This window comes from Phocoena phocoena, chromosome 1 (genome assembly GCF_963924675.1).
Source record: "Phocoena phocoena chromosome 1, mPhoPho1.1, whole genome shotgun sequence".
Classification (NCBI taxonomy): domain Eukaryota; kingdom Metazoa; phylum Chordata; class Mammalia; order Artiodactyla; family Phocoenidae; genus Phocoena; species Phocoena phocoena.
Window position 1 is genome coordinate 29,181,272 of NC_089219.1, and position 27,535 is coordinate 29,208,806.

General features: G+C 47.0%; 1 protein-coding gene across 2 annotated transcripts; it reads right to left on the reverse strand.

The window, feature by feature from the left end:
* Positions 1-310: 310 nt before the first annotated feature.
* Positions 311-27,241, reverse strand: OSCP1 (organic solute carrier partner 1). Of its 2 annotated transcripts, XM_065879489.1 has the most exons (11): positions 27,053-27,164; positions 21,769-21,798; positions 17,819-17,973; positions 13,456-13,623; positions 12,864-12,944; positions 5,467-5,570; positions 4,888-5,016; positions 4,278-4,347; positions 2,308-2,447; positions 1,331-1,394; positions 974-1,090 (listed from the first exon to the last, which is right to left on the reverse strand). In XM_065879489.1, exons 1-11 carry the CDS (start codon positions 27,162-27,164, stop codon positions 974-976), a joined length of 1,170 nt encoding a protein of 389 aa, XP_065735561.1. The 2 variants fall into 2 exon arrangements, with proteins under 2 accessions (XP_065735568.1, XP_065735561.1); XM_065879496.1 differs by lacking the exon at positions 21,769-21,798 and having other exon boundaries at positions 311-1,090; positions 27,053-27,241.
* Between the last annotated feature and the right edge of the window lie 294 nt (positions 27,242-27,535).

Consider the following 27,535-nt stretch of genomic DNA (forward strand, 5'->3'; position numbering starts at 1 on the left):
GAGGTGGAGGGCTGACCCTCCCTCCTGAGGCAATCGGGGCAGCCCTGGCCTGAGACAGTTCTCATGGAGCCCAATTAGACTTGGCATCCTGCCAAGGGAAGTCACTCATCTGGTGCACGGATGGGAAAGTGGTACACCGTGTGCACCTCCCGTACATCAAACTTAAGGCTCTGCTTGGCCGCTAATGGCGAAGCAGAGGAGACACATGTCATGGCACGTCATGCTGGGTGTCTTTAGAAGGCAAGAACACTAAGTGGCAGAGGGAGACTCTGGGGGTAAGGAGGACGCATCATTCTTAAAAAGCAAACTGTTTCCTTGGTACGCATTTCCATATGGGATAAGTCCACACTACATATGGATAGAGAGGTGTGCGGAGAACCACAGACACCCACACGCTCTGCGCGGGGCCTGCCTGAGGCTTCCCTGTCACGGCCTTGCTTCCTCTGCCTCTGAGCTGACAGTTCCCAGTGTGCCAGGGAGAGGAGGGCTGTGTAAACTGGGCCCCGACTGCTTGAGGCAACCGCCTTTTCCACTTACGTCAAACTCACAAGGCAGAATACGTCCGAGAAAGCGCCGACGTTTAGTGATGATTCACAGGCACCTGTGAGCCGTAGGTCCCCCGGGCAAAGCTGTAATGAAAACGGCAACAGGAGCGCCCTCTTACTGACTCTCAGGCTTGACCCTGTGGCTCCAGATGCTTTGATTGCCATAAAACTAGCAAGAACGTGGGAAGGGTCCAGTTTAAAAGCCAGAATATATTTTGCTGAAAATATGAATGTGTGTGTGCCTTCCAGAGACTGTGCTCCCCGAGGGAGACCCGCACAGTTCGTTAGGACATAAACAGGAACAAGAGGTAAGGAAGGCCTTCACTTAGTAGAAAACTAGCAGCATCATTTGGCTCCCTGGGGACATCCCCCAGGGTCCTCATCAAGCAGCCTCTCCATAGGGGGAGGGTCGTGCCTGGTCAGCACAGCTATAACTCATCCATCATGGCAAGCAAATCATCGCCCTTGTTGGCACTCCGCCTTGGCTGGTCCGAGATCTCAAACTCCCCCATGATCCGAGCCAGCTCTTCGTTCGTCTGCTGGTCCTGTGAGAGAAGTGAGAGGAGGAAGGGAATGAGGAGGATGTGTGGGCACCATGGCCTCTTTGTGCAGTTGGTAGTTAATTTTCCCACCACTGTGATGCATTTCAGTTCCTCACCTGTTTGTCAGAATAGGGACTACATTACGTGCGGATTAGAGAGGAGAAGGGAGGGCCTTTGGAGTTCAATGTTATTATAAGATGAGGAGGGGAATAAGAATTGACTTGTGTAATCCCCTGCACACACCTGAGTAGCTTGGATGTTGATAACTTCATAGAATAACTCTTCTGGCCTGGTTAGCGCTGCCTGTCTGCACAAGATGGTAGAGAAATGGGTCAAAGGTTAGGGTTTTCTCCCTGCTAGTGTGGCAAACTGGCCCTTGATAATTTGGCAACCTATTTTTTCTGCCTCACCTTCTGCCCTTTCCATTCACCTTTCTACCCTGTCCCCAACCAGTGCACCCTACACTCCAAGAAGTCCTTTTATGTCTCTGTGCCTTTGCACGTACTACTGCCAAGAACGTTTTTCCCCTTCCTCTGCTTGGCAAACTCCAAGACCCAGCTCAGTTGCCACCTCCTTCAATCCGCGGGTGCAAGGTCAGTCGCCGTGTCCTCCACTGGAGTGTTTATGACGTGGCGCTCGAGTGACTTGTGCACGTGTTCGTGCCCCTACGACACTGGGAGTACCTGAGGACAGGTCCCAGGTCCTCCGCTCCAACTGTGGGTCCCCACACGTACCACAGCACCTGCCACTTCAGTGGAGAGGGAAATAGAAGGCAACCCCCATCCCAAATATTTGGTTGCGAGGGGCCTCACATGAGATAATGAAGGCAGACGTGCTCTGTAAACTGTAAAGCGCTGTGTCAGTCTCGGTGAATTGCCACCACTATTGGTTCTGGGGGAGACTGATCCCAAAGATATCATGCTCCGACCTCCTTCTGGTTTACCAGTCTTTTGTTAACATGATTAACTTGACTTCCAATTCTCTCATTGAGCTGTACTTTGCTAAATGAAACATTAGAACTATTTTTTGAATGAATCCACAAAGTTCAGGCTATTTAACACTGGTGGATTCTTCTTCAGGTTATTGAGTTTGCTGGTATTTCATTTGTGGTCTTTACATCTGTGTTTATAAGGGTCATTGGTTTATAACAGTCATTTTTCGGTTCTTATCACACTTAGGATTTTTATACAGGTCTTTACAGAAACAGGCTGAAAACATACTCTTCCTCTTCATCAGTGGTGAAGAGATTCAACCGGAATCCTGGCTCAGGGCCACTAGGTTTCTTAATCTCCATGCCTCCTATCAGCCTGGCCAAGAGATTCAGCTCTTCTTTAGCAAGAGGGTTTGGAGCAATGCTTTCCTGCAGGAACAATTTCATGATTTTTAGCCACATGAAGGAGACTACATTTTCTGCTGAGACCCCAAAGCCCCGGGGTGGTATTATATAACAAGGCAAAACGATAACAGTTTAAATTACTTCTGGGAAGGACTGGGTCCAAATGAAACATAGAAAACAGGCTTAACCAAGAGAGAAATAACCTGTGTCAGAGGCAGAGGGACTCTAACAAGGCACAAACCAGAGATTCTCAAGATGAGGGGAAGGCCCCAGGGATCCCCATTCTCCTCAAATTACCTTCCTCCTTGAAGGAGAAGAACGTAGCTTCTCCTTCAGGCAATCTAGTTCCCCCAGCCTTTACAAGTAGGAGGCTCCAGGTCCAAGGGCACTCATTCCATGGGAGCGACCACCCCGCGCTCAGGTGGTGTCCGTGCACAATCCCTCCCCCCGTGCCCCCACCGAATCCCTTCCGTCCTGTGGCTTCCACTCACACTGCCTGGTCCCACTGCAGCCTTCCCCCCTCCTCCTAACCGGCTCTCTCTAACCCAGCCTTTCGCTGCTTTGCCTCTTGAGTCAGGCCCCATGTCCCTGCCCAGGCGAATCTCTGAGCACTGCTGCTATCACGTTATGATCTAGCCATGTGGGAGAGACGCTGCCTCCCCGCTTCCCCCAACACTGTGATTCTGGGTGCTTTTGCTCATGCTGTCACCTGGGTTTGTATGCCTGTTTCTCCCTCTGGGCTATTGAGTATCTTCTTCACTCCACAGCCTCGCTTGAATGTCGCCTCCACTGAAAAGCCTTCTTGTTCCCTGTCCCCCCCCACAGGACGTGTGTTCTGACACAGCTCTTTACTCAGAATGCTCAGCGAGTGTCTTTCGTCTTCCGCCGTGTTGTAGTTATTTGTTCCATCACTGTCTTTATAAGCCCCTTCAGGATGGGACCACATCTAAGCCAGCTCTGTGCCCTGGGAACCCAGCCCATAGACGTAGTTCAGTAAATGTTTACAGAATAACTGAGTATTCCATGATTTGTCCTATAGCTAGCTGGTAGCTAGTTCAGTGAAAATTTGTACAACAGAATTCAGAGAACCAAAAACCCCATTTTCAACTTAGCTTCCACATCATCACACAGGAAAGCATTGAAAAAGGGATGTTTTAAGGATCAGAATACACACAAGTGCTAAACTCAGCAACCACGGACCTCGTGACACTGGTACAATGCTATTTCACGTGTCCTGGTGTGTGGTTCCTGCTTCATTATGGTGGGAGCCAAGTTTAAAATTACCTAATTAGATCACTGGAAGTCTCCATGAGAAACTGTAATTAAAAACCTGTGTGATGGGGACTTCCCTGGTGGTACAGTGGTTAAGAATCCGCCTGCCAATGCAGGGGACACAGGTTTGAGCCCTGGTCCGGGAAGATCCCACACGCTGCAGAGCAACTAAGCCCGTGAGCCACAACTACTGAGCCTGCGCTCTAGAGCCCGTGAGCCACAACTACTGAGCCCACGTGCCGCAGCTACTGAAGTCTGTGTGCCTAGAGCCCGTGCTCCACAACAAGAGAAGCCACCGCAATGAGAAGCCCATGCGCCTCAAGGAAGAGTAGCCCCCGCTCGCTGCAACTAGAGAAAGCCCGCGCACAGCAATGAAGACCCAACGCAGCCATAAGTAAATAAATAAACAAATAAAATTTAAAAACAAAAAACCTGTGTACTGGTAAGGCGGAATGGAGAAGATTGCAAACAATGAGGGAAATGTTGGCCAGCTCTGAAATCTAGAGATCCCTCCCTCTCCCCGTCCAGACTCTTGTATCTAGAAATAAGCTATGAAGGTAAACAAGGGAGGCAGAAGCTTACCTGTGTCTGTGTAGCTAAGTTCTCTGATGCTCCAGACATATGGGTTTCCACGGGCCGGTTCACACTGTACCTGGTGGCAACAGAAAACCACAAAAACACTGTCCAGCCCTTTTACCCTGACTTCCTTCTAACTCATAAATACAGTGCATAGTTTTTATTTTGAGACATTAAAAAGTGTCCAGAAAGGTGCTGGGAATACAGAATACAACTAAGTGGGTGTCAACCACTCAAATTTCGCTTCTTCCCCAAACAAAATATCTGGGAAGCTGTGTGGAAATTTTTTCTCTGGCAAAATAATATGTACCGCTGAAAAAAACATGATCGGTACGCGAAGGCCAGGCCCTTTCGGATCGCCACTGCAACAAAGGTTTTGGCTAGCTCTCTTGCGTGGCTATTTAAAATTATTTGTGTTTTCAACTCGTTAAGTTATCTTATGTTGGGAAATCTGAGGTGCCCTTTGGAAACATCGGGGCTCTGCATGCCGTATACCTAAGGGGAAATTCCTCCAGTTGTCAGCAGGGATTTTTCATAGCAGAAGTCAAGCTGGTTTTTTAAGTGAAGGGACCTCCGTTGGACTTGAATTCATTTGGGGAAGGAGGAATTTGCTTACATATTAGTTCCCAGTTTCAGGACTCGGTCTCCATAGAGTTCAAAAGACCCTTCTTTGGGGGCAGTGACATAGCTCCCGCCGTGCTTGAATTCTACCTTCCTCACTTCTTCGCCTTTGTCGTTGAACGTCCTACAATACAAAATAGGACGTGATGACGTGCTCTCCAAGCTTGGAGAGTCCCGGAGGCTTCTTTAATCTTGGTACTATGGGACCAAAGGGAATTCACACACTGCTTCAAGATAAAGATGCTGGTTGATATAATGATAGTAATATAATAATAATATTTATTGAGTACATGTTATGTGCCGGGTGCTGTGTAGCACTTTGGAGCATTACAGTATTATCTTATTCATCCTCACAGTAAACGTTCCGTAGATGAAGAAATAAATCCTGGAGAACTGGGTGGTTTGTTTCAAGTGTCTGCGAGGTGACAAGCTGGGATTAAACCTCACCTCCTCACTGCTGTGCTCAACTGAAGAAAAGGAGGGGCCCCAGCAGGGCTACATTCTACGTGGTGGCCCACATACTGGTTTCCCAGCACCCCAAATATTGGTCTGACAATTACTGTTGAGAATTCACCTGATGAGTCCGGGAACTTTGGTTCCCCAGGGAAGAGGCCCAGACACTGGCAACACAAAGCGACCGTTGGAATTCTGAACTTTGTCCTTTAGAAATATGGACACCTGGAAAAAAAATATTTATTGTCATTTTTCTTGGTATATTTCCATAGACATATGCATTCTGAGGATGGAAAGTGTGTAATGGCTTAAGAATGCTACCTAAGAGAGAAAAACTCACCGTAACTAACACCTGCAGAGGTGTAGTGTTTTTACACAGAACTTCTTTGGCGCCACACATCAAATCTTCCAGGTGAGTAGTGCTACCCCCCTGCCTTAATGAGGAGGCTGAGGTTCACAGAATGAAATGACTCGCCCAAAGAGAACAAAAAGAGACAGGACCAGGATTCAGAACCAAGGTTGGCTCCAAATTCCACACCCATTCCTTGGTTCCTTGCAAACTTTCCATACAGCTGTGAAGCTTGAGCTATAAGAACCTCATTATCTCCGTTTTACAGATGAGGAATTGGTGGCTCAGAGGTTAAGACACTTCCTCTAGGCCAGCCAGCTCATGAGGGTCAGGGCTGAGGATTCAAGCCCTTGTGTTTCCGACTCCAAGCTCTCAGCTACGTGCTGGACCGGTGGATCCAGCTGGCATTAGAGTCCGAAGGTCTCCTTTGTGTCTGAAAACCCTACGTGATGCTTGCTTCTACTCCTTGCTTTGTGCACTCCGTATTCAGGTCTTGGGCAGGCTAAATCCCATCAAGACTGTAGCAGTTAATCAATTTTATTGGGGAGTTCCCTGGCTGTCCAGTGGTTAGGACTCGGTGCTTTCACTGCTGTGGCCTGGGTTCAATCCCTGGTCGGGGAACTAAGATCCCGCAAGCTGTGCAGCACCGCCCAAAAAATAAATAAATAAAATCAATCAATCAGTTTTATTGGAGCTTAGCTTCCTCATCTGTAAAGTGAGATACATTTGAAGGTCCCTAGAAACTCGAAAATTCTACAAGATCACATTAGTAATATCAAGAATAAGCATTTGTGGGGCTTCCCTGGTGGCGCAGTGGTTGGGAGTCCGCCTGCCGATGCAGGGGACGCGGGTTCGTGCCCCGGTCTGGAAGGATCCCACATGCCACGGAGCGGCTGGGCCCGTGGGCCATGGCCGCTGAGCCTGCGCGTCCAGAGCCTGTGCTCCACAACGGGAGAGGCCACGACAGTGAGAGGCCCACATGCCACAAAAAAAAAAAAAAAAAAAAAAAAAAGAATAAGCATTTGTTCCATGCAAGGCAGTGAAAATGCCAAGTGGTGAGGATTTGTATGCTGGCGGTCTGGCCTGCCGACGTTAGACTGCCCAGGCTCATGGCTCAGCTGGGCCTCTCCTTGGCTCGGGGTTTTTTGGTAAGTTACACCACCTTTCCCTTTGGTAAACTGGGGATAATAACAGAACCTATCCAATGGGTTAGTTGACCACTATGTCAGATGATGAACAAAAAGCACTCACCACAGAGCCTGACACATAGTAAGTGCTCAATAAGAGATAACTAATATTCTCAGTATCACAGTCTAATTGGGCACAGGACACAGCATAGAACGGAAAAGCGACGACACTATAAAACACGATATGCTGAATGGAATATGCAGATGAGCTGAGCCCACTGAGGAGAATGACCACAGGCAGCGGGGCTGGGTAGGTGCAACTGTGGGTTTGGAGCTGGGCCTGGAGGAGGAAGGTGGGTGTGAAGACACTTCAGGAGCAGAGATGGGCAGGCACAAGGCATGTTTTGGGGAAAATGTGTACACTGGGTTGGTTGCAGGGTTTGGCTTTAAGGAATTCTTAACCTTGAGATTCTGTGACCAAGGGATATGAATATAAGCATGGAGAAGGAAAATTTTGGGAGAGAAGTGAGACCATATGTAGGTACTGGACTCTCTGTTAGCTAATTCTAACAGGGTTGACTATGTCATAGATCTGAAATGTACAAATTTAAGTCAACTGTGTGTTTGACCTGAGAATCTGTCCTTGGCTGGATGGGACTTTGGGGTCTGCCTGCTTGCCCAGCCCCTCTGCTGGCCCTCAGCTGTAGGTGTGACTCTCCCGTGCCCTGTTCCTCTCACTCCACCCTTTTTATTCCGAGGTGATCTCATCTACACCCATACGCCAGTATTCACCTCTGCGCTGATGGCTCCCAGATCTGGAGCTTCCACTCAGTCGTCCCCTCTGGGCATCTGACCCATCTACCCCATTGCCTATTAAACGTGTCCACCTATGGGTTCCATGGGATGCACCTCCAATTCACCTTGCTCAGAACAGGGCTCAAGCTGTCTTCCCTAACCTGATCCCAGTGAATGACACCATCAGGTCACCAAGTCAGCAGTCTGAGTCCCCTGCCCACCACCTTCCCATGGCCCTTCAGTCACCAAGCCCTGCCCACCTGGTGATCACTTCTGTGTCTGGCCCCTCCTCTCTACCCTGCTCCCTAGTGCAGACCTTCATCACCTCCAGCCTGGCCTCCACACTGGTCTCCCTGCCTCCGCTCTCCTCTGTGTTTCATCCATCCTCCACTTGGCTGTTAGAGAGACTCTTCTAAACTCCTATCTGACTGTGTCCCTCTCCTGCTTCACTGGCTCTCTGCTGCCTGGCAGATAATGTCCAGTTGACCCTTGTTCCTCTCCGCAGCCACGCTCCTCCCTGAACCCTGTGTTCTCGCCATACTCGATTGCTTGCAGCCCTCTGGCCCCCCGCGCCAATTACACCAGGTGCTTACATGCCTGTGCCTTTACTGAGATGTGCCTCCTGTTTTCCCACGGTCCTGGTGAAAACCTATTTCTTTTCTTTCGTTCTTTCTTTTTGTGGCCACACCACATGGCTTGTGGGATCTTAGTTCCCCGACCAGGGATCAAATCCGAGCCCACTGCAGTGGAAGCATGGAGTCCTAACCATTGGACGGCCAGGGCTCCCAAATCTATTTCTTTTAAAAGCTATTGGATATTCTATGAAGACTCCCTGATGCTCTTGGGTAGAGGTGGCCATGGCCCACATTGTGTCCTCTCTCTTCACACTTTTCTGGGTCAGAACCAAACATACCCAAGGTACTTAGTGCACTTTCCCTTCTCTGATGAGGTCCTGAAGCCAGGACCCACGTTTCCTATGGAAAGAGGAAATGAAGGTCACAGAGCTGTGGGGCTGGAGTGCTGGATGAGACATCTCCATGAGCACCCACATTCCACAGGACGATGGTAGGAGTCAGGTGGCCAAGAGGAAGTGAGCCAGGGATGTAAATGCTTGGTGAATGTGGGTGAGTGACTTGGCAGTCGGTTTCAGCCGTGAGGGATGAGTGCAGGGCTTTGGATGGTGTAATGGTTGCTGGACTGGCCTTACAAGAGGAGGGCTAAGTTTGTGAGGGCAGGAAAATAATGATCGGAAGGTGAGGGGGAGAAGCTGGCAGAATGACTGACTCTGCTTCTCACATCCTGCCTGTGGATGAGGGAGAATGACCGGCCTCCTTCAGGTGGCCAGAAGACTTCGCATACCGTCTCTCTGCTGTACGCTGAGGATTCCCACATTTACGTCTCCAGCTTGGCGCTCTCCTCTGAGCTCCAGGATTAGGTATTCAACTACCTACTTGACTCTGCTACTTGGAGAACAAATCCAATTTAAATAGAATTGATTATTTTTTCTACTCAAATACACTTCCCTTCAGTCCTTCCCCCACTCAGAAAATGGCACCAGCCACTTAGGAGTTTTTCTTTCTTCTTCTTCCCCTCATTCCCTACATCTAATCTCTTAGTAAATCTTACTGGCTCTGCCCCAAAGGTATATTCCATATGTGTCTCCACTGCTAGCACCTAATCCCAGTGCTTTCATTTTTACCTAGATTTTGTAACTGCTGTCCTACCTCTACCCTTGTTCCATTTAATTCATCTTCCAGACACAAATCATGTTACCATTCACCTTAAGATGCTCCAGATCTCTGTTTTACTCTTAGAATAAACTCCTTTACTAGGGTCTAAAGCTAAGTCAACTGGTAGGTAGGTACCAGTTTACTTATGACTGGCACCTCTTCTGATTAGTTAGTGCCCATGCTGCACAAGTGGTTAACTTTATTTTAAATATCACCCCTGCCTAGATATGCTCCATCCTCACTGGCTTCCGCTCTGTCCAAGGAGCATATCGTGCTTTTTCCTACCTAAAGGCGTTTGAACTAGCTGTCCCTTCAGGTTAGATGTTCTCCCCTGAGATCTTTGTTATTACACTCTCAACTGAAATATCTGTCCTCAGAAATGCTGTCCTTGCCTCTATCGTCTACGGATGTACCGTCCAGTAATGGTAGCTACCAGTTGAGCATGACTATTTAGATTTAAATTAAATCAGTAATTCAGTTTCTCTGTCGAACTAGCTATACTTCAAGTACTCAACAACCACATGTGGCTAGTGGCTCTCATATTGGATAGCACAGATACGGAACATTTCCATCACCGACAGGAAGCTCTGTTGGACAGTGCTGGTCTAAGGCAACATCCTGTCCCAGTTGCCTTCTATAACTTTACTGTATATGGCCACCTTCCTAAGAGTTATCAGAGCCATAACACGATTTACGTGTCCTCCTTGTCTCTACCTACTAGCACGGAACCTCCTCAGGGCAGGGCCTCTGCCTCGTTCACTTCTGTATCTCAGGACTGAAAACTGCCTGGTGTAGAGCAGGCACTCAATACATATTTGTTAGACGGACTAGTTTTCCAGGGATGAACTGTTTCCAAGTGGAGTGGATAATGGAGTGGAAGTGTAAGGACCATGCTATGAAGAGGCGAAGATGGAGTTATGTTTTCCAACAACTGGAAGAGGGGGAGTGTAGGAAGAAAGTCCATGATAGAAGGCGCACGTGTGGGAAGGAGCATTCGGAGCAGGGTGGGTGACCTGAGGGCCCACCTTTTAGGAGGCGACTCTGGAGGGGCTCTGGAGAGCTGAAGGGGGTTGGGACTTGAGATGGTTGTACATAACTGCTCAGGACTCCAAATGGAATCGGTCTTCGTGCAGCCTCTGGGGCCTGGGGCACAGGTCAGGCCTTGACCATACTAAGGCCACTTCACGTTGTTTTGTGATATCACAGAAAGCTTTGGACATTAGGATGAGGAGTCTTGCATTTGCTTTGGTTAAACAATGAGCAAGGGAGTTTTCAGAGCTGTGTTTTCTTGATTTAGTTAGTTTTGCTAACAGAATCGAAAAACTATGAAGGTTGTTTTGAGCACAGAGAGAATCTGTGTAGGCAATCATAAATTGCAGCTGAGCAGAAATACCATTAAAGACCAGATGTGGAAAAGCGGCCGGATGTTACAGACCAGAGGCTGAGCAACGGCAGGATATGTGATTCCAATTTCTCTTGATGAACATTCTGATGTTTCATTGCCTGCCCATTTAGCAATTAAAGCTTAATATATTTTGTGGTTTCATATATTTTAATGATTTTGTTATAGACTTATTATTAGGAAAGTCTTTTTATCATAATGAATTTTATCTTGCCAGAATTGAGAAGTCAGTATGGCTGCTTATATTACTACAGTCCATAAACTAATGTCCAAATATGCAGCCTTGACAACCATATGATGCAGAGTTTTTAATATTTAAAGCAACGCGAAACTTAATCTTATTTGTACTTTCATATTTTTAATTTTAATTGGTGACTATTAGAGATCTCAATTTATATTGATGTTATTATTGCTCCATCCATAGCAAATGAGATTATTCATGGGGGTTAAAAATAAAGTTGGCCTCAGCGTTGAAATCTATTTGTCTTTCCCTGTCCACAGGAGGGAAATAACAATCAGGTTCTAAGCATATTCTATTTCTTCTTTTTTTGAATTTTATTTTGTGAATATGTTACACATGCACATATACAAAATTTAAAAGGTTCAAAGGGTGGGAATTCCCTGGTGGTCCAGTGGTTAGAACTCTGTGCTTCCAGTGCAGGGGGCACAGGTTCGATCCCTGGCTGGGGAACTAAGATCCCACGAGCCGTGTGGCACGGCCGAAAAAAAAAAAAAAAGAAAAAAGGTTCAAAGGATACACGATGGAAAGTCAGTCTCTCTTGTATCCCTGTTCTCCATGCAGTTCCCCACTCCCAGGAGCCAACCACTGTGACCAGTTTCCTGTACATCCTTCCGGAAGCATTCTATAGTGTATACATATATATACGAGCAAATACATATATATTACATGTGATGGTTCACTTAATCCTCCTGAAAAACCCTAAATTAGGTACTATCATTTCCATTTTTCAGATGACGAAACTAAGGCGCCAGGGAAGTAATTTGCCCATGGTCATGGAGCTGTGCTGTAGGTGGGATTCAAGCACAGGAGTGCCTGACTCCCGAGCCTGGGCTCATTTTGCTTTATCACCCACCCTCCCATACCAGCGTGTTAAATTCTGGGAAGGAACAAAGTCCTGTGCAAGAGAGACAGGCCCCAAATTCAGAAGCTCAGAAATGTGTTTTTCTGAGCTAGGGCGTAGAACTGTCTGGAGGAGGCAGGGTCAACTGGGAGGCGAGAGCCAACAAGAAGTATGAAGGCCTGAGCTGGGCTGGTGGTGACAGGAATGGAAAGGAGGGCGTGGAGAGTGAAAAGGCAGACTCGATGGGCCATAGAAGCAATTAGAAGATCAGAGAAGGGAAATCAAAGGTGTGATGCTCTGGTTCTGAGCCGAGTGAGGGAATGGTGGCGCCCTGAAAAGAGACCGGAAGTTGGGCAGGACTTGAATTGTGGAGACTAGTTTAGCTATAGACATTAGGTTGTGGACATGGGAGAGTGTCTCCCCAAGCGGGTGGAGATGTGGGTCTGGACGGCAGGGCTGGGGCAAGGGTTGGGTAGAGGTTAGATGTAGGAGTCATAGGTGGAAGGGTCAGTCGGCAGCCAAAGTGGGGAGGAAAGCGATTCCTCACGAGCAGGGGGTGGGTAGAGGCAGAAGGGGGAAGGCTTGGAGACAGGAGGAGGGGGAGGAAAGAGTGAAAGGCAGAGAGATGGGAGAGGTAAGGGAAGGCCAGGACGGTATGGTGCAAGGAAAGTCCATGAAAGGTGACAGTTTCATGCAGCAGGAGGGCAGCCTCCTGACAGCTCAGACACTGGAGAAGTCAAGATGATAAAGGCTTGAGAAAAGGTTTTGGAATTGAGATCAGGCTGGTGGCCTGGGAAAGCAAGGGAAGAAGCCACATTTTAAAGAAACACATAAGGTAACTGGGAGGGAATGGCGGCATCAACTGTCTTCCTTGGTCCATTGAAAAACTGCTGCGATTTGCTATGAGCATGGAGCCAAACACCGAGGATGTTGCTAACTGGGCAGAATCCCAGCCTTATCTGCCCTGAAGACTTGCACCCTGTCTCCCCAGGACAGCAGCGGCAGGGTGCTCCCAGGCCGCCCACTCACTCACCCTGACGTGCAGGTCCTGGAAGAAGATAAGGAGCGTCTGCCGGATCAGCTGGAACTCCCCCGCAGAGAGACCCCCATATATCTGCGGAGGCAAAGCAGATAGAGGCATTCCACTTTCAGAAGTGAGATGGAAAGTGCGGACAGGCAGGGGTGGGTGGGTGCCCAGGGATGGGAGCCAGAGAGCAAGGAGAGGACTCAGCTGCTGGGCAGGTGGGGCAGGAGGGCCAGCACTGCACCCTCGCCTGAGGGACAAGCCCCACGGTGGCACACCGAGCAGCATGCACTTTACCTCCCCCGTTCCCCAAGATTCTATAGAACATCCACCACCAACTCCCTTTCAGAAAAGTTAGGCGAGAACAGCTATGCTCTGTATCATTGCTTCCCCAATTATGAAGGCAACAGTGAGAGGGTATAAGATGATAATGTCTCTTGTGTTTCCAAAATGGATACCTGTAGATTTTGAGAGTTTTCTGGGAGAGGCAGGTTTTGTCAATCCTCACCCTGTTCTCTTTGTCATAGAATCTGCCTGTCCTTAACAGAGGAATGAGAACGAGTATTGGGGCTGAGAGGTGATAAACTGACGATACGCTTACTTCAGTCAGCTGCTGGAAAGTCTCATCCACTTGATGCAGGATGGTTGGGGAGTCTTGGATGAATCCCTTGATGGCATCTAAATGATTGAAAGTGACCAGCAACACATCCTTGGGACGAGGACACAGCAATACTTGATATTTGAAAGCCATTGTCATCAGGTCATAGAGCTGCCAACCCATACATGAATAAAAGAAACAGGACCATAAAGGCAGACATCAGAACCTCGAATGATGATTCAGTCGGCACTTACCGGAAACCAATTCTGGGCTTACCATGCAGCTCAGTGACCATATCTAGTCATCACTCAAACCAAGACACTGTTGAAGTAAAAAGGGGTGATAGTAATAATTAAGCTGGGACAACAGGAGTAAACCGGGATGTTCCTGGGCAAACCAGGATTTCTGGCCAGCTTACATGTATTGTTGATGGACCACACGTGAAACAGTACGGGCAGCTGGGGGGCCCTGGAAAGGTGCTGGACGTGGAGAATGAAATCCCAAATTCAAGCCCTCCTTGCTGCTGACTTGTTGGATGGCCCTGGCCAAGTCTCTTTGCCTCTCTAAGCCTGAGTTTTCTCATGCGTAAAAAATATTCCTGGGACTCCCCTGGTGGTCCAGTGATTAAGAATCCTCCTTCCAATGCAGGGGACACGGGTTTGATCCCTGGTTGGGGAACTAAGATCCCACATGCCACGGGGCAACTAAGCCTGCACGCCAGATCTACTGAGTCCGTGCACTCTAGAGCCCATGTGCCACACTAGAGAGCCCGTGCGCCACAACTACTGAGCCCGTGTGCCACAACTACTGAGCCCGTGCGCTCTGGAGCCTGTGCGTCACAACTAGAGAGCCCATGTGCTGCAACTACCGAGCCCGTGTGCTCTGGAGCCTGCATGCCACAATCAGAGAGCCCGGACACCGCAACTACTGAGCCCGTATGCTCTGGAGCCTGCGCACCGCATCTGCTGAGCTCGTGCGCTCTAGAGCCACAACTGGAGAGAAGCCCGCGTGCTGCAACGAAGATCCTACATGCCGCAACTAAGACCCGATACAGCCAAATAAATATTAAAAAAAAATACTCCCTAATTTCCCAACATTGTAGAACAGCTGAGAGGAGTAAATGAGAAAACACATGTGAAAGTGGCAAGAATGAAGTTCCACGACTGTATGAGATGAAAAATGAAACTTAGTAAGAGATCAATAAGCCCCAAGTATGGTATGACACTGGTGAGGACCAAAGTGGTCACGATAGGCTTTGTGGAAGAACTGGGCCTGCTACAGACTCAAGGCAAGGTTCCAGCTGGCCGAGGGAGGGGAAAGGCATTCTAGTGGAGGGGAACAGCATGCGTGAGGGTCTGGAGGCAGCTATAGCCATGCTATTTTCCTGGGAGAAAGAGTAGAGCAGCCTGACTGGAGGGGATGGTTTGTGTTCGGGGTGGTGGGAAATAAAGGTGGGTATGGCAAGGTTGGAATGTTAGAGGTTTTAGAAAGATGGACAAGATAATTTAGACTAGATGTGGTAGGAATTAGGGGGCTACTGAAATGCTCTGTGCTGATGTGATAAAAGTAGTAATTAAGTGAGATTGGTGACTCTGGCCATGATGAGATGCGAGAGAAGGGAGAGACTGGAGTGGGGAGGATTAGCTGGTGCCTGGCTCCTAAGAGGATAGCAATAACATCTACTGATTGTATGAATGAAAGAAATTTTGTTGGAGTGACCCAGATGGAAGGCCTGGAATAAAGATGGTGGGGATGGATAAGGAAGGGAAAAGAAGAGCATATGACACTCAGGAAGAAAGCTGTCAGTACATGGTGCTCGCCTGACTGGACTCGGGAGACGATCTGAGGGCTGTCCAAAAGGACCACAGCATTTCCAACTTAGTGCCTGGGAGATACATGATGCTACGATGGAGGGAGGGGAGTTTGGGAGAGAAGGTATGGACACATCTGAGGTGGGCTTGGGAATTAAACTACAGCCACCTGAATGCTGTGCGAGCACGTGGATATGCATGGCCTCAACTGATCCCCTTTAATTTCACAAGAACTCTATGAGGTACGTATTATCCCAAGTTTAAAAATGAAGAAGCTTGCCTAATTTCACATAGCTGGTACTTAGTAGTAGGGTGAGATTTGCAACTAAAGACGGTCAGATCCTGAAGCACGTGCTAGAACCCTCTACACGATCCCCTTTCTCCAACATGCAGATAAACATCTCGCTTAGAAGGTGGCATACAGCAGGAGCAGCCTGGTTGTGTGTGTGTGTGTGTGTGTGTGTGTGTGTGTGTGTGTGTGTACACACGCAGGTGTGTCTGATACTGGAGATGTAGATTTAAGACTCTCCATCATCACCATCAAACATTAAGTACCTGGGACGTCCCTGGTGGCACACTGGTTAAGAATCCACCTGCCAATGCAGGGGACATGGGTTTGATCCCTGGTCCAGGAAGATCTCACATGCCGCGGACCAACTAAGCCCGTGAGCCACAACTACTGAAGCCTGTGCGCCTAGAGCCCATGCTCTGCAACAAGAGAAGCCACCGCAGTGAGAAGCCCGCACACCGCAACAAAGAGGAGCCCCTGCTCGCCGCATCTAGAGAAAGCCCACACGCAGCATCTAGAGAAAGCCCGCACGCAGCAACGAAGACCCAACGCAGCCATAAATAAACAGATAAATAAATTTATAAAAACCAAAAAACATTAAGCACCTGTTGTGTACAGGGCACTGTGCTAGGAATAAAGGATAAAAACAGGTATAGGATGAAGAAATGAAAGCTCAGATGAGTTATTCAGTCAATTGTGTCTCAGAGCTATTGGTAGAAAGAAGACTTGAACCCAGGGTTTTTTATTCCAAGTTCTGTGTCCTTTCTCAGTGGAAACCTAAACTTTCTTAAAGGCAGAGGGAGAGGAACAAGCAGAGAAGAGAAGATACCGAACATTTCTCGAACATCTATGTGCCAGGCCTTCTTGTGTCATTATTATCTATGTTTCTCACTTAATCTTCCCACTAACTGATGAAGTAGCTATTATTATCCCCATCTTATAGATGAGAAAATGGAGGCTCAGGGAAAGCAAGTAACTTTCTCAAGGTAAGTGGCAGAAGGTAGGAGGGCATAGTTAAAGGCAGTCTGTCTCTCTGAGGTTTCCAGGTACCAGCAGTGAGACACTGTTGATTTTTGCACACCTGGCACCCACTGTCAGTCCTCATGATTTATAAAAACTCACGTAATGAAGGGACTTGAAAAGGAACTATTATTATCATTATTTTAAAAACTAACTGAAGTCCATGTATTATTCAGATTTTGTTAGTTTACCCTGATGTCTTATTTCTGTTCCAGGATCGCACATTATATTTAGTTATCATGTCTCCTTAGGCTCCTTTTGGCTGTGACAGTTTCTCTGGCTTTCCTTGTTTTTGGTGGCCTTGACAGCTTTGACGACTGGTCAGGTATTTTGTAACATGACCCCCGAATGGTATTCGTCTGATGTTTTTTTCACCATCAGCCTGGGGTTGTGGGTTTTTGGGAGGAAGATCACAGAGGCAAAGTGTTATATCCTCATTGCATCATATCAGGGTACCACCACATGGCTTATCACTATTGATGTTATCACCTGGCTGAGGTAATATTTGCCATGTTTTTCCACCGAGAAGTTAGCTGTTTTCCCCCTCCTTTCCAAACTGTCTTCTCTGGAAGGAAGTCACCAAGTGCAGCTACATTCAAGCAGTGGGGAGCTATGCTCTCTATTCCTGCGGGCAGAGTATCTACATAAGTGTTTGGAATTCTTATGAACAGGAGATTTATCTCTTCTCTGCCATTATTTATTTGGAATTATTCCTTTTAAAATCAGAGTACCCAAAAATTGGTTTCGCAAAGAAACAGATATGTGTATATTATAAATATTGGGTTGGCCAAAAAGTTCGTTTGGGTTTTTCCGTAACATCTTACATCTTTACATCTTCCGTAACATCTTTGGGAAAAACCCAAACGAACTTTTTGGCCAACCCAATAAAGACTGAGCAGTTTTGAATTTGCTTTAAAAAAAAAAAGCCTGGTTTGCAGAGCTGAGCTTTGTTAAGGAAGAAGCAGAATTAAAGCTTTTAGGATTGGGTGCTTGTATTGGGTTAAGGTGTTCCTAAACATGGACATGCAAATCAGCACACTCTTTGGGTGACGTAATGGAATAAACAACACAGGGGTTGGTGCAGATGACTTCTGAGGTCCTTCCCCACTTGAAACTCAAGAACAACCCATGTTTACATGTGCCTGTCTTTTGCCGGGCACCACTGCATACGTCATCTCATTTGATTCCGGTCTGTGATCATCCACAAGAAATGCAGCCCAGGGGACAGAGGCAGCTGTCTGCTCACCTTATCCATGCTGGCCTGGTTTAGTCTCATGATGGAGGCGTGAGCCAGGCGGTCGTAGACTGTCCTCAGGGCCTTTTTGGAGTAGAGCTCTTGGGGTTTGAACAATTCCTCCATAAACTTTCGATTGAACATGGTTGAGATGATGTCATTCAGAACTGTAGAGACAAGAGAAGATGCAGCTGAACAAGGTACTGGTGGAAGCTTTATTCAGGAAATGTTCCCTGTGTACGAATGGAATGGAGGAGCTGGGCCTATGTAGAGTGGGGATGTGGATGCGTTTGGTGGGATCTGCTCCCTGGGGAGATACCACACAGGTGTCCCAGTAGAAAGCAGGGTCAGGAGTGCTTTATGAGACCATCTCAGGGCAAACATACATGTGACAATGTACAAATACGCTGTGCTTCAACGGTTACAAACCACTTTTACATACGTTATCTCACTTGGTGATAGGGGATAAGTTTCTTCTTTCTTTAAAATAGATTCCTATTAGAATCTTTAAAAAAGATTCTTTTCGATTAGAGCTCTACCTTAAAACGAGAAACAGCATCATGGTGTTTTGTTTGTTTAGCAAGTTTATAACATTTTTACTTAAAATTAAATTTTATAAAAATGGGACCTATAATGGTAATTGACTCTTTTTTTGCAAAACAGTTTACAAAGATAGACAAGTCTACCCACTGGTTAGAGATGAAAACTTTTCTAATGTTTCTATAAGATGTGTACTTCAGATAAACACCATTCAGGATGCCTTAATTTCTATATGTGATCTATAATATTGATATACTGTAGTGATGTGTCTCATACTGTTGTTCGGATGGAAAATGTCCATACGGTGAGAATAAAAGGTCCTAAGGCCTGTGCACACCAAAGTTTCTACAATTCTAGTGTCTCATTAACTCATTCATTTAGATATTTTGTGCTACTCAAATAACATTAGTTGAGGGCTAGGAAAACCCTTTGGTACAAGAAATAAGAACGGGTATGGTTGAACACAGATTATTCTTAATTAAGCCAGATATATTCCTACCTAAAGGTGAGGGTATATGGATGCTGAGACTATACATTCATAGTAATTAAAATTTGAAAGAAAACTGGTTACTTAACATAATTATACAAAATCAATTATCAAACGTGGGTGATTATTGCTGAAAGATACAGACGCCTCTTTCTCTTGCCACACAGAGGACACACCAGGTGACTGGCTGTGGCCTTGTATCTTAGAGAGTGAAGGCAAGGTCATGATTTCGGGCACCCTCAACCTGTAAGTAACTGATAGACGTACACTGAGGGCTCAGGCCAGCATTTTAAAGTATCTCAAAGGGCAGTTTTGGGGAGAAGCGGGGAGCTGAGGGCTAGTCGTACTTAAATTTTAAATGGAAGGGCTACAGAGAGAGGGGAGAGGGGGAAGGGAAACATCTCCCTCCCCACTCCCCCACCAAGACACAAAAGAACGGACTCCTTCCAGAAGTGTTGAACTCACACTTGACCTTTGGATTTTACTCTATACTCCATCCCATTAGTGAGGAAGAATCAGATCCGTTACCAACACAGGGCATCCCTCACACTGGACAGTTCCAACCCAGGGCAGCTTACCTTCCATGTGCACTAACATTTCCCCATTGTCTCCCTAGAGACAGATGAACTCTTCTGGGTTTGCCTCAAGCACAGCCTTTTGCCTTTGACCTAACCAAGCAAGGACCTGCAATAAATTGGGCTTTCTGACATTTTTCTTACCACAGCCTATATAACATGTAGAATTTGCAAGGAAATAGCTACAAATGGAAAGACACGTATAAAGCCTCAGAAGAGAGAATCTGAAGGATTTTCCATAGGTGTATGTAGGCCAGGGAGGAGTGCCAAAGAGGAAGAATTCAAGTTAAAGAATCACACCAGCTCTGATTATGTTCACGCATACAAAGAGCTCCCATCCCCCTAGGGGCTGCAATATGTCCCTAGGGTCTTTGAGCCTTTAGCAGAACCTAGGAAATTAGCTTAGGCTCAAGTAAATCAACTCTAAAGGAAGGACAATCCCAAGGTGATTGTTAGTCCCTCTGGCAAAGTAAAAAGCAAAATGAAGCCTTTCCCCGGGGGGGGGGGGGGGGGGGGGGGGGGAAGTGAATAAGCTATGTATCACCATGGCTCCTTGCACGAGAACTTCCAGAAAGTTCTCCTGCTGGAAAGAGAGCACAACAGGCCCTGTCCCTGTGGGCAGAGCAGTGAACACAAATGTCCCCAAGAGGAAATGGCAGTTTTACTGTTGGGCCCTGGCACCCAGAGCATCCACCTTTCACTTAATTCTTTGGGGGCACAAATTAACATGCTTATATCTCACAGTGTGCTTCACCTGGCACTTGGTTGACGTAGGCCTGCTGAGTATGAGACACTGAGATGAACAGCAGGCACAAAGAGGAAGTAAACTTTGTCCTTGCCCAAGAGTAGCAGCCCGCACCGTATTCAAGTTAAACCTGAGAAATAGTTTTAACCCGATCTGTCAGCTGGTGCCGGGGTTGGTTTCTGGCACTCTCACGAGCTCTGCATACTTTCATGAGGCAGGCATGTGCTAGCAGCCAGATTTCATCAGGAGACTAAAGCCAGGGAGTGGGGTGGTTTTTCACAGGTGCACTGGAAGGGTCAACAACTGAGTTCTTCACATAACAGGCTTCTAATACCGGGGTCAGATTATGAAGTCAGGTTCTGCTTATTATTTTTGGACGCTTAAGTTAAGATAAATTCCAGTGATTCAATTACTTACATGAAGAGTCTTCAAAATCCATACTTCTCACCTGAAGTTCTGCCGTGCGTCAAGAGGTGGGCCAAAAATTGCTCAAGAGAAGTGGTGAAAGATGGTTGTGAAATATGATAAAAGAGTATCAACCACTTCGATTGGGCTTTTCTTTGAGGCTGGCCTGATGAAATAATTCTCTTGATGAAAGCAACTGAGTTTTTATCAGCTACCTCTGCTGCAAATTTTATTGTTTATGGGAACATACAACTTGGAACCAAGGGTAAAACAAAGAAGCTACTACTTCTGGATGATTACCATGTTTTGAAGCCTTATTATGTTCCAAGTACTGGGCTTAGAACTTTCCATGCATTATCTCATTTAAACCCCAGGACAGCTCTGAATTATTATCTAATTCTGTCAAGGGGGAAAACTGAGCCTCAGAAAGATTAAAGTCCAAGATGACACAGCAGACGGTGCACTTGAAATTAGAATGGGGTTGTTTGATTTTAATGCTTGTGCTCTTAAATATTATATACATTATCTCCTCAGCATACTTGGTGTGGGGAGAGCACTTAAAATATCGAGGACATTGGCTATGACGTGCATAAACTATACCCAAATGTCAAATGATGGAAGATATTCGTGACAGTTAACGGTGAGAAAGGCTAAGGTTTTATTCTGAGGAATAGACAGCTTTTTCAGGTTTGCTGCTAGTTGTAGGTGAAGAGGAAACTGAAGATTTGGCATGATAAGGCCATAGTGCGTGCGTGTCATGCCTTCTGCACGCAATCCCGGCGGCCATGCAGCCATAGGCTTCCATTTTTCTCGGTTGTTCAACAGATATCTCCGTGTACTAAGCAGAACAGATCTTAGGCTTCACGATGCTATCACAGAATTGTTTTAAGGATGACTAAATGGGACAGCCTATCCAGAAATATAGCTACTGCTCCAGCTATCCTTGCAAAGCTTGGAACTGATGAAAAGGGACAAATACCTCAGGTGCAATATGGTCCTTTGGCCAATGTTTCCTTGGTTTTCATCTTCCACTCTGTATTTAGTTAAGTAAAAGATTCAAATGTATAACCGATGTCTCAGCTAAAGAGAAACTCACACCTATTCTTTTATTTGGAAATATTTAGAGTGGTCCCACTTTAAGCCCCACTGATGAAGGACTGGGTGAACCTGTGGATGCAGACTGAATACATGCAGCCCTGAAATAGCATACCTCGTTTTCTGTCCACCTCTGTCCATTCATCTACATGAAGCATATAAAAAGAAAACACCAGTTCATGAAGCAAGAATGTTATTTTCAATGAGGCTTTAAAAATACCAATTCCAATTACCTGGCTTATGAAACTTTAGTTTTCATGTTTGCATTAACGTTTAATGCAAATGCTCTGCCTTCCATTTGAAGCTCTTAAAAGGATGATGGTTAAACAACAAGTTCCAAAAAAGCCCTAGGGGGGCTGTTATCTTACACAGGGTGGCTTAGGAGGAGAGGAAGCTCAGGAGGACTAGCTACCCTGGGGTTTATCTTGAAAGGCTCAAGAAGTCATCCCCTCTAACACTCTGAAAATACACATCATTCAATACAAGGCTTTTAAAAACACTAACTTCCACAAGGAAGAATAACCCCAAGAACAGGGAGAGAAAGGATTTTCTTTCTTCACAACCAGATTTTCTTATTACTGTAAGATTTTGCTTTCTAGAGTACAGACAGAACTGCTCAAATTAAAAAAACTTGAAATGTGAATTAATAGGGAAAAAAGTCTATTTGTTTCTGATTTACTTTTTATAGAGAGAGGCATGACTTCCATGTAAAAAGAGGGAAATAACGATGTACAGAAAGCTCCTGAGGACAAAGGTAGTCAGGGAGATGCCAAGAAGAGACCAAACAAGGAAAAATGTACTTGGCTAGAGAAACCTGTGAGAATCAAGACCCTTTATGGGTTGAGACCTGGCTCTACCACTTACTAGCTAGATAACTTCAAACAGCTTGTTTAACCTCAGTTTCTTCATCTGTAAAAGGGGGATGATAACTGCACCTACCTTGTAGGGTTGTGGGGATGAAACAGACACATCAGGCACTTAGCTGGCTTCTCTCCTAATTCTGCTTTCTCTACTGCAGAACTTTGGACACCACCCATAAAGGATGGTGATTTTCTTTTCCTTAATTTTTTGGGAGAGATTACAATCTAGAGAAACCACCCACAGATAAACAGAGCTCCACACACATCCACATTTCAAAAACATTTCGTATTTTGGTGTAGTTTGGAAACATTTGCACTAGATTGTTTGAGAGGTGATTTCTGAGGTTATAAGCAAAGCATATATGTGCCTTCAGTACACAATACCAACAGCTTCGAAGAGACTGGCCTGAAAGCACAGCCAGTGCCATGTCCTAACTAACTGCAAAGGGTTCCCACTGCAATGTCAGACTCCGCTGGGAAAATTCATCATCTCTCTCCCACAAGAGTCACAGGGTTTAGGAGAGAAAACACTGGGGAAGCAGCACCAAGAGTCTGGCCTTCTTAAAGCAGATGCTGGCTTCTTTGGCATAATGTCCGCATCTTCTATCATTTCGTGGCATTTATTTTACAGGCGGTCTTGCCTGAAAGGCTCGTGGGAATTCAGAGAGATAGAGCTGCAACCCTCTTGAAGGTGTGTTTGGGAACAGAGTGGCTGCCAGGGGCTCACCTACCCTAAGGGACAGTGATTACCTGCTGCTGACAAAACAGAGCTGGCTAACACATGCCCAGGGCTACCAGGCACTCCCGCAGGCAGTGACAGTCAGCTCCAGCAGAGGTCTCTGTCGTGCTGTGTGCTCCTGGCCCACTTCCTCCTGAGGATCCGGGGAAGGTAAAGGATGCCCTGTTTTTCTATTATTTCTCCAGATGACTTGTTTGTGACAATTCCACTTTACTTATATTTTGAGTGGGAGGTAGGCCCAAGGATATCCGGAGCTGCCTGTTAAATGGGAACTAGAAAAATAAAAACAGAACCTCACAGCATTCGGTTGCTCAGTACTACGCTGTGATCTGCGCATCTTGGGAAAATCACTTAATGGCCCCATGCCTCAGTTTCCCCTTGTCAGCTGAGGAACGTAGACAAAACGTTAAGAGGGTCTTACTGATGAGTATCTTTAAGAGGGTGGGAGTGAGGTGAAGGCACCTTTTATTATTCTCGCGATTGCTTAAACGTGGGACCGTATTCAATATGCAACACTCAAAAGTTGCCCCACAGAGAGAGCACTTCCTTTCTGTTGAATTCTAAACTAGAGGCTGCACTGTGGGGAAGAACTGCAAGATCTGCACTGGCCTTGTGGGAGCAGGATGGCCTCCAGGAGACCAATTAGTTGTATAAGGCAGTGAAAACATCTAGAAGAAATACGATTTCCATTCAAAGCTTCAATGAGGACTAGTTTACCGTGTCTGGTGTTTTATAGGCCTCTGTGCAGGGGCATTTGTCACAGAGGCCCCTGCTCCTGCAGCTACGCCAACTCTAAGTGGTGGAAGAGATGAGTGTTTCTCGATGTTTTGAATCCCGCACTCTCTGCCCTGCTTTCTCGCTCTGTCTTCTGCAGGTCCTCATCAACTAACTACTTTCTGTCATTTCTTTTACAAAATCAGTGGTTATACCGTATTTTTTTTTTCAAACCTCTCTGTCTCCTCCCAGTCTTCCAGTCCCCTCCCTACCCCACTCCCCCGACAAAGATTCTGACACAGTCCCCTCGGGTATGGAAGTACAGGGCAGCAGTTAAGGATACGGGTGAAGAGTATGAGCTCTGGAGTCTGATGACCTGGGTTTAAATCCTTTACTCTTCCTCTTACCAGCTATGTAACCCTGGGCAAATTAGCCTACTTTCTCCATCTGTAAAATGGGGACAGGACTATTACCTATATGATAAGACAGTTGTGGGGATTAAGGTGTTCAGAGACGTCTATGGTACATGGTAAGTGCTTAATAAATGTTTTTTTGGGCTTCCCTGGTGGCGCAGTGGTTAAGAATCTGCCTGCCAATGCAGGGGACACCGGTTCGAGCCCTGGCCCGGGAAGATCCCACATGCCGCGGAGCAGCTAAGCCTGTGTGCCACAACTACTGAGCCTGCGCTCTAGAGCCCGTGTGCCACAACTACTGAGCCTATGCACCTAGAGCTCGTGCTCCGCAACGAGAAGCCACCGCAATTAGAAGCCTGCGCACTGCAATGAAGAGTAGCCCCCGCTCGCCGCAACTAGAGAAAGCCCGCGTGCAGCAACGAAGCCCCAATGCAGTCAAAAAAATAAAATAAATAAATTAAAAAAAATGTTTGTTGTTGTTGTATTAGGAAGACATATCCCCCAGGTTTAGAATCAGTTACTGGACAGACTGATCAAAAGCCCTACCTCCAGTGAATGTGCAGAAGGGCTGCGTCAGGCTCCACCCAGCATCTCACATGGCATCTGACACTCAACCCAACTGTGGAAGGAATGAGTGTGTGAAGGTGAATTATGAAAGGTGGCTGAAACTCCCTGAAGCTGTATCTAGCAAACCCAGAAGGACTGCAGCTCCTGAACACAAAGGAAGCCAGTCCCCTAGTATTCACAGGGTCTTGCCCAGACTGCCTCCTGAAAGACTGTACCTGCTACTCATGGGGTTAAACGTGTTAAATACATGACCTCATTCGATCGTTACAAATTCATTGTAAAGTGCATATTATTATTCCCCTTTTATGGAGACAGAAACAGGCTTATAGAGGTTACACTCCAAGGTCACACAACTAGTTAAATGGCAAAACTGGAATTGGGACCCATATCTGTATGACTCCAGAGAGCATGCTCTTAATTGCTAATTTACACTGCCTTCCAAGATGTAGACTACCAGTCCAAGAACTACCTGTCAGCTCACTAGTGCCAACAGCCCAGATGAAATCACATAACATAGCGCCAAGGAAGACAGAACCCTTTTGAAGAAGAAATGGCAATGTCATACAAAACAGCAGTTCAACAAACATTTACCGAGCACTGATTTATTCTGCTGCAGGCATTATGCTAGGTGCTGGGATACAAAGATGAATAAAACAATCACATGGGGGAGACAGACGCATATACAGACCATTTCAGTATAATGTGGCCAGCGATAAGGTAGAGAGGGACACACTGGGGTGCTATGGGAGTATGCACAGGCCCTTTCCCATGCGGAGATGAGAGGGAGATGGTTCTTAAGCTGAATAATGCAGGATGCAAGGGGATAACTAGCATGGAAATGGGAGGTGTGGGGTAGAATGGGAATTACTAGCATGCAAACACGAATGAACATGCTTTAAATGGAGACCTACAAGCAGTTTGGTATTAAGATACACAGTAGGAGGCAGGCAGTGGTGAAAGGTGGGACTGCAGAGGTGGACAGAGGTCAGATCAGGAAGGGCCCTGAAATGTCCTGCCAAGGACTTGGCCTCCATCCAGAGAGCAGTGGAAAGCTGACAAAGGGTTTCAAGTAGCAGGAAGTGTGGACGGATTTGCAGTTTAGAAAGCTCACTGGCAGCAGTGTACAGAATGAATGGAGGAGGTATGCTATAGGGAGTTCTTTTATCTCTTTATGCATGGACTTGGACTCAGTTGTACAGATACAGTAGTGAATATCTGAATATGTATGCTTAACATCTGAATTCGCATGTTTAACATCAATGGAGCATACGGAAACTGCTGGGTAGAATAAATGTTTTAACCAGCGGCCATGTCAGTTACCTTTGTACCAACTTTTCTTCCTCTACCTTGAAATATAATATCTCCTTCATAGTTAATCCAGGAAACTTGGTGAAAACCGTTGTTGGTTGAAAAGAGGGGGGAAAAGGGAGAGAAAAGGGGTGGCAGAGAGTTCTGGGTGGCCACTCCTCTGGGGTTAGATGTGCTGTGCACAGGAGGCACCTTTTGCACTTTAGAAGCTCTCATATCATTACTTCCACAATTGCATTCTCTCCAAACAATTGTGAAGGGAAAAGATTTACACCTTGTCTTCTATTTTCTTATTTATCTATGTTACTTCAGAACCTCACCTTTCGAGAAATAGCTTCTGAACTTAGCAAGACTGGCCTCCAGTTTATGAAGGAGGATACCACACAGAGGAATGGAGGCTCAGAAGCTTCCCTGGGGGGAAAGAAGATGCTCGGGCTAGCAGAATGTGTCGCCAGGTGGTGGGCCACTGGGACTCCCACATTTGGGAGGGACCGGTTGTCAAGAGAGATTGGGAAATCATCTCCAATTTAAGGGGATGAGTAAATGGCGGGGGGGGGGGGGTCAGGTTCCCTAATAATATCCAACAGGGTTATTAAATCCCTCCGCGGTGAAACGATCTTTTGGGGACTTTGCTCATGAGGGCTCTGCCTGGATGGGGCTGTGGGTTGTGAAAGAGGTCCATGGCTACGAGAGAGCAGGGTGCAGGGGTGTTGGTCAGTCTGTAAAGGGGCCTGGCTGGGGAGCTCTGGCTGCGAGAGCGGGGGCGGGGGCTGGCTGTGCGGGCCTGGTCCCTCTCACCTTTTCGGGCCTTGTCTCCCGGGATGTTCTGGGCTCGCAGCCGCTGATCCAGGATGTAAAGCATCTCCCCACCCAGGTTCAAGAAGAGCAGCGGTAGCGTCCGCACCGACATGGTGTCGGAAGCGAACGCAGCTGGTACAGAGCCCGGAGGTTTGGTAGTCAGAGGCCTGGAGGCCCGTCAGACGCGTCCTCAAAGCCCGGTTGCTAGGCAACCCGGCGGACGGCAAAGAAGAGCCAATAAACAGGCCGCTTGTTGGGAGGAGCCCGGGGGCGGACGCGTATTGGGCGGGGCGGCGAAGACCTACAGGGTAGATTGGTCCGAGCCGGAGGTGGGAGCGGCTTGGGCCTTAGGCCCGCAGCGCCTGTTTGGAGTTTCTTGAGCCCCGACGGATGGGTGAGTACCCGGCAGGACTGGCGGCCCGGCTTCTTTCACGCCGTCACCCTCACCCCGCTGGCCCGCGTGCTCACGTGCCCACGTGCCCC

Bases quoted from the DNA above. Each gene is read 5' to 3' on its own strand.
- OSCP1 (XM_065879489.1), bottom strand. From the start codon at position 27,164: ATGTCGGTGCGGACGCTACCGCTGCTCTTCTTGAACCTGGGTGGGGAG. The intron at 17,974-21,768 runs GTATGCTATTTC...TTGTCTCTACAG, and splicing joins AGAGGTGGACAGAAAACGAG to TTCTGAATGACATCATCTCA. The intron at 2,448-4,277 runs GTAAGCTTCTGC...TTGTTCCTGCAG, and splicing joins ACTTAGCTACACAGACACAG to GAAAGCATTGCTCCAAACCC.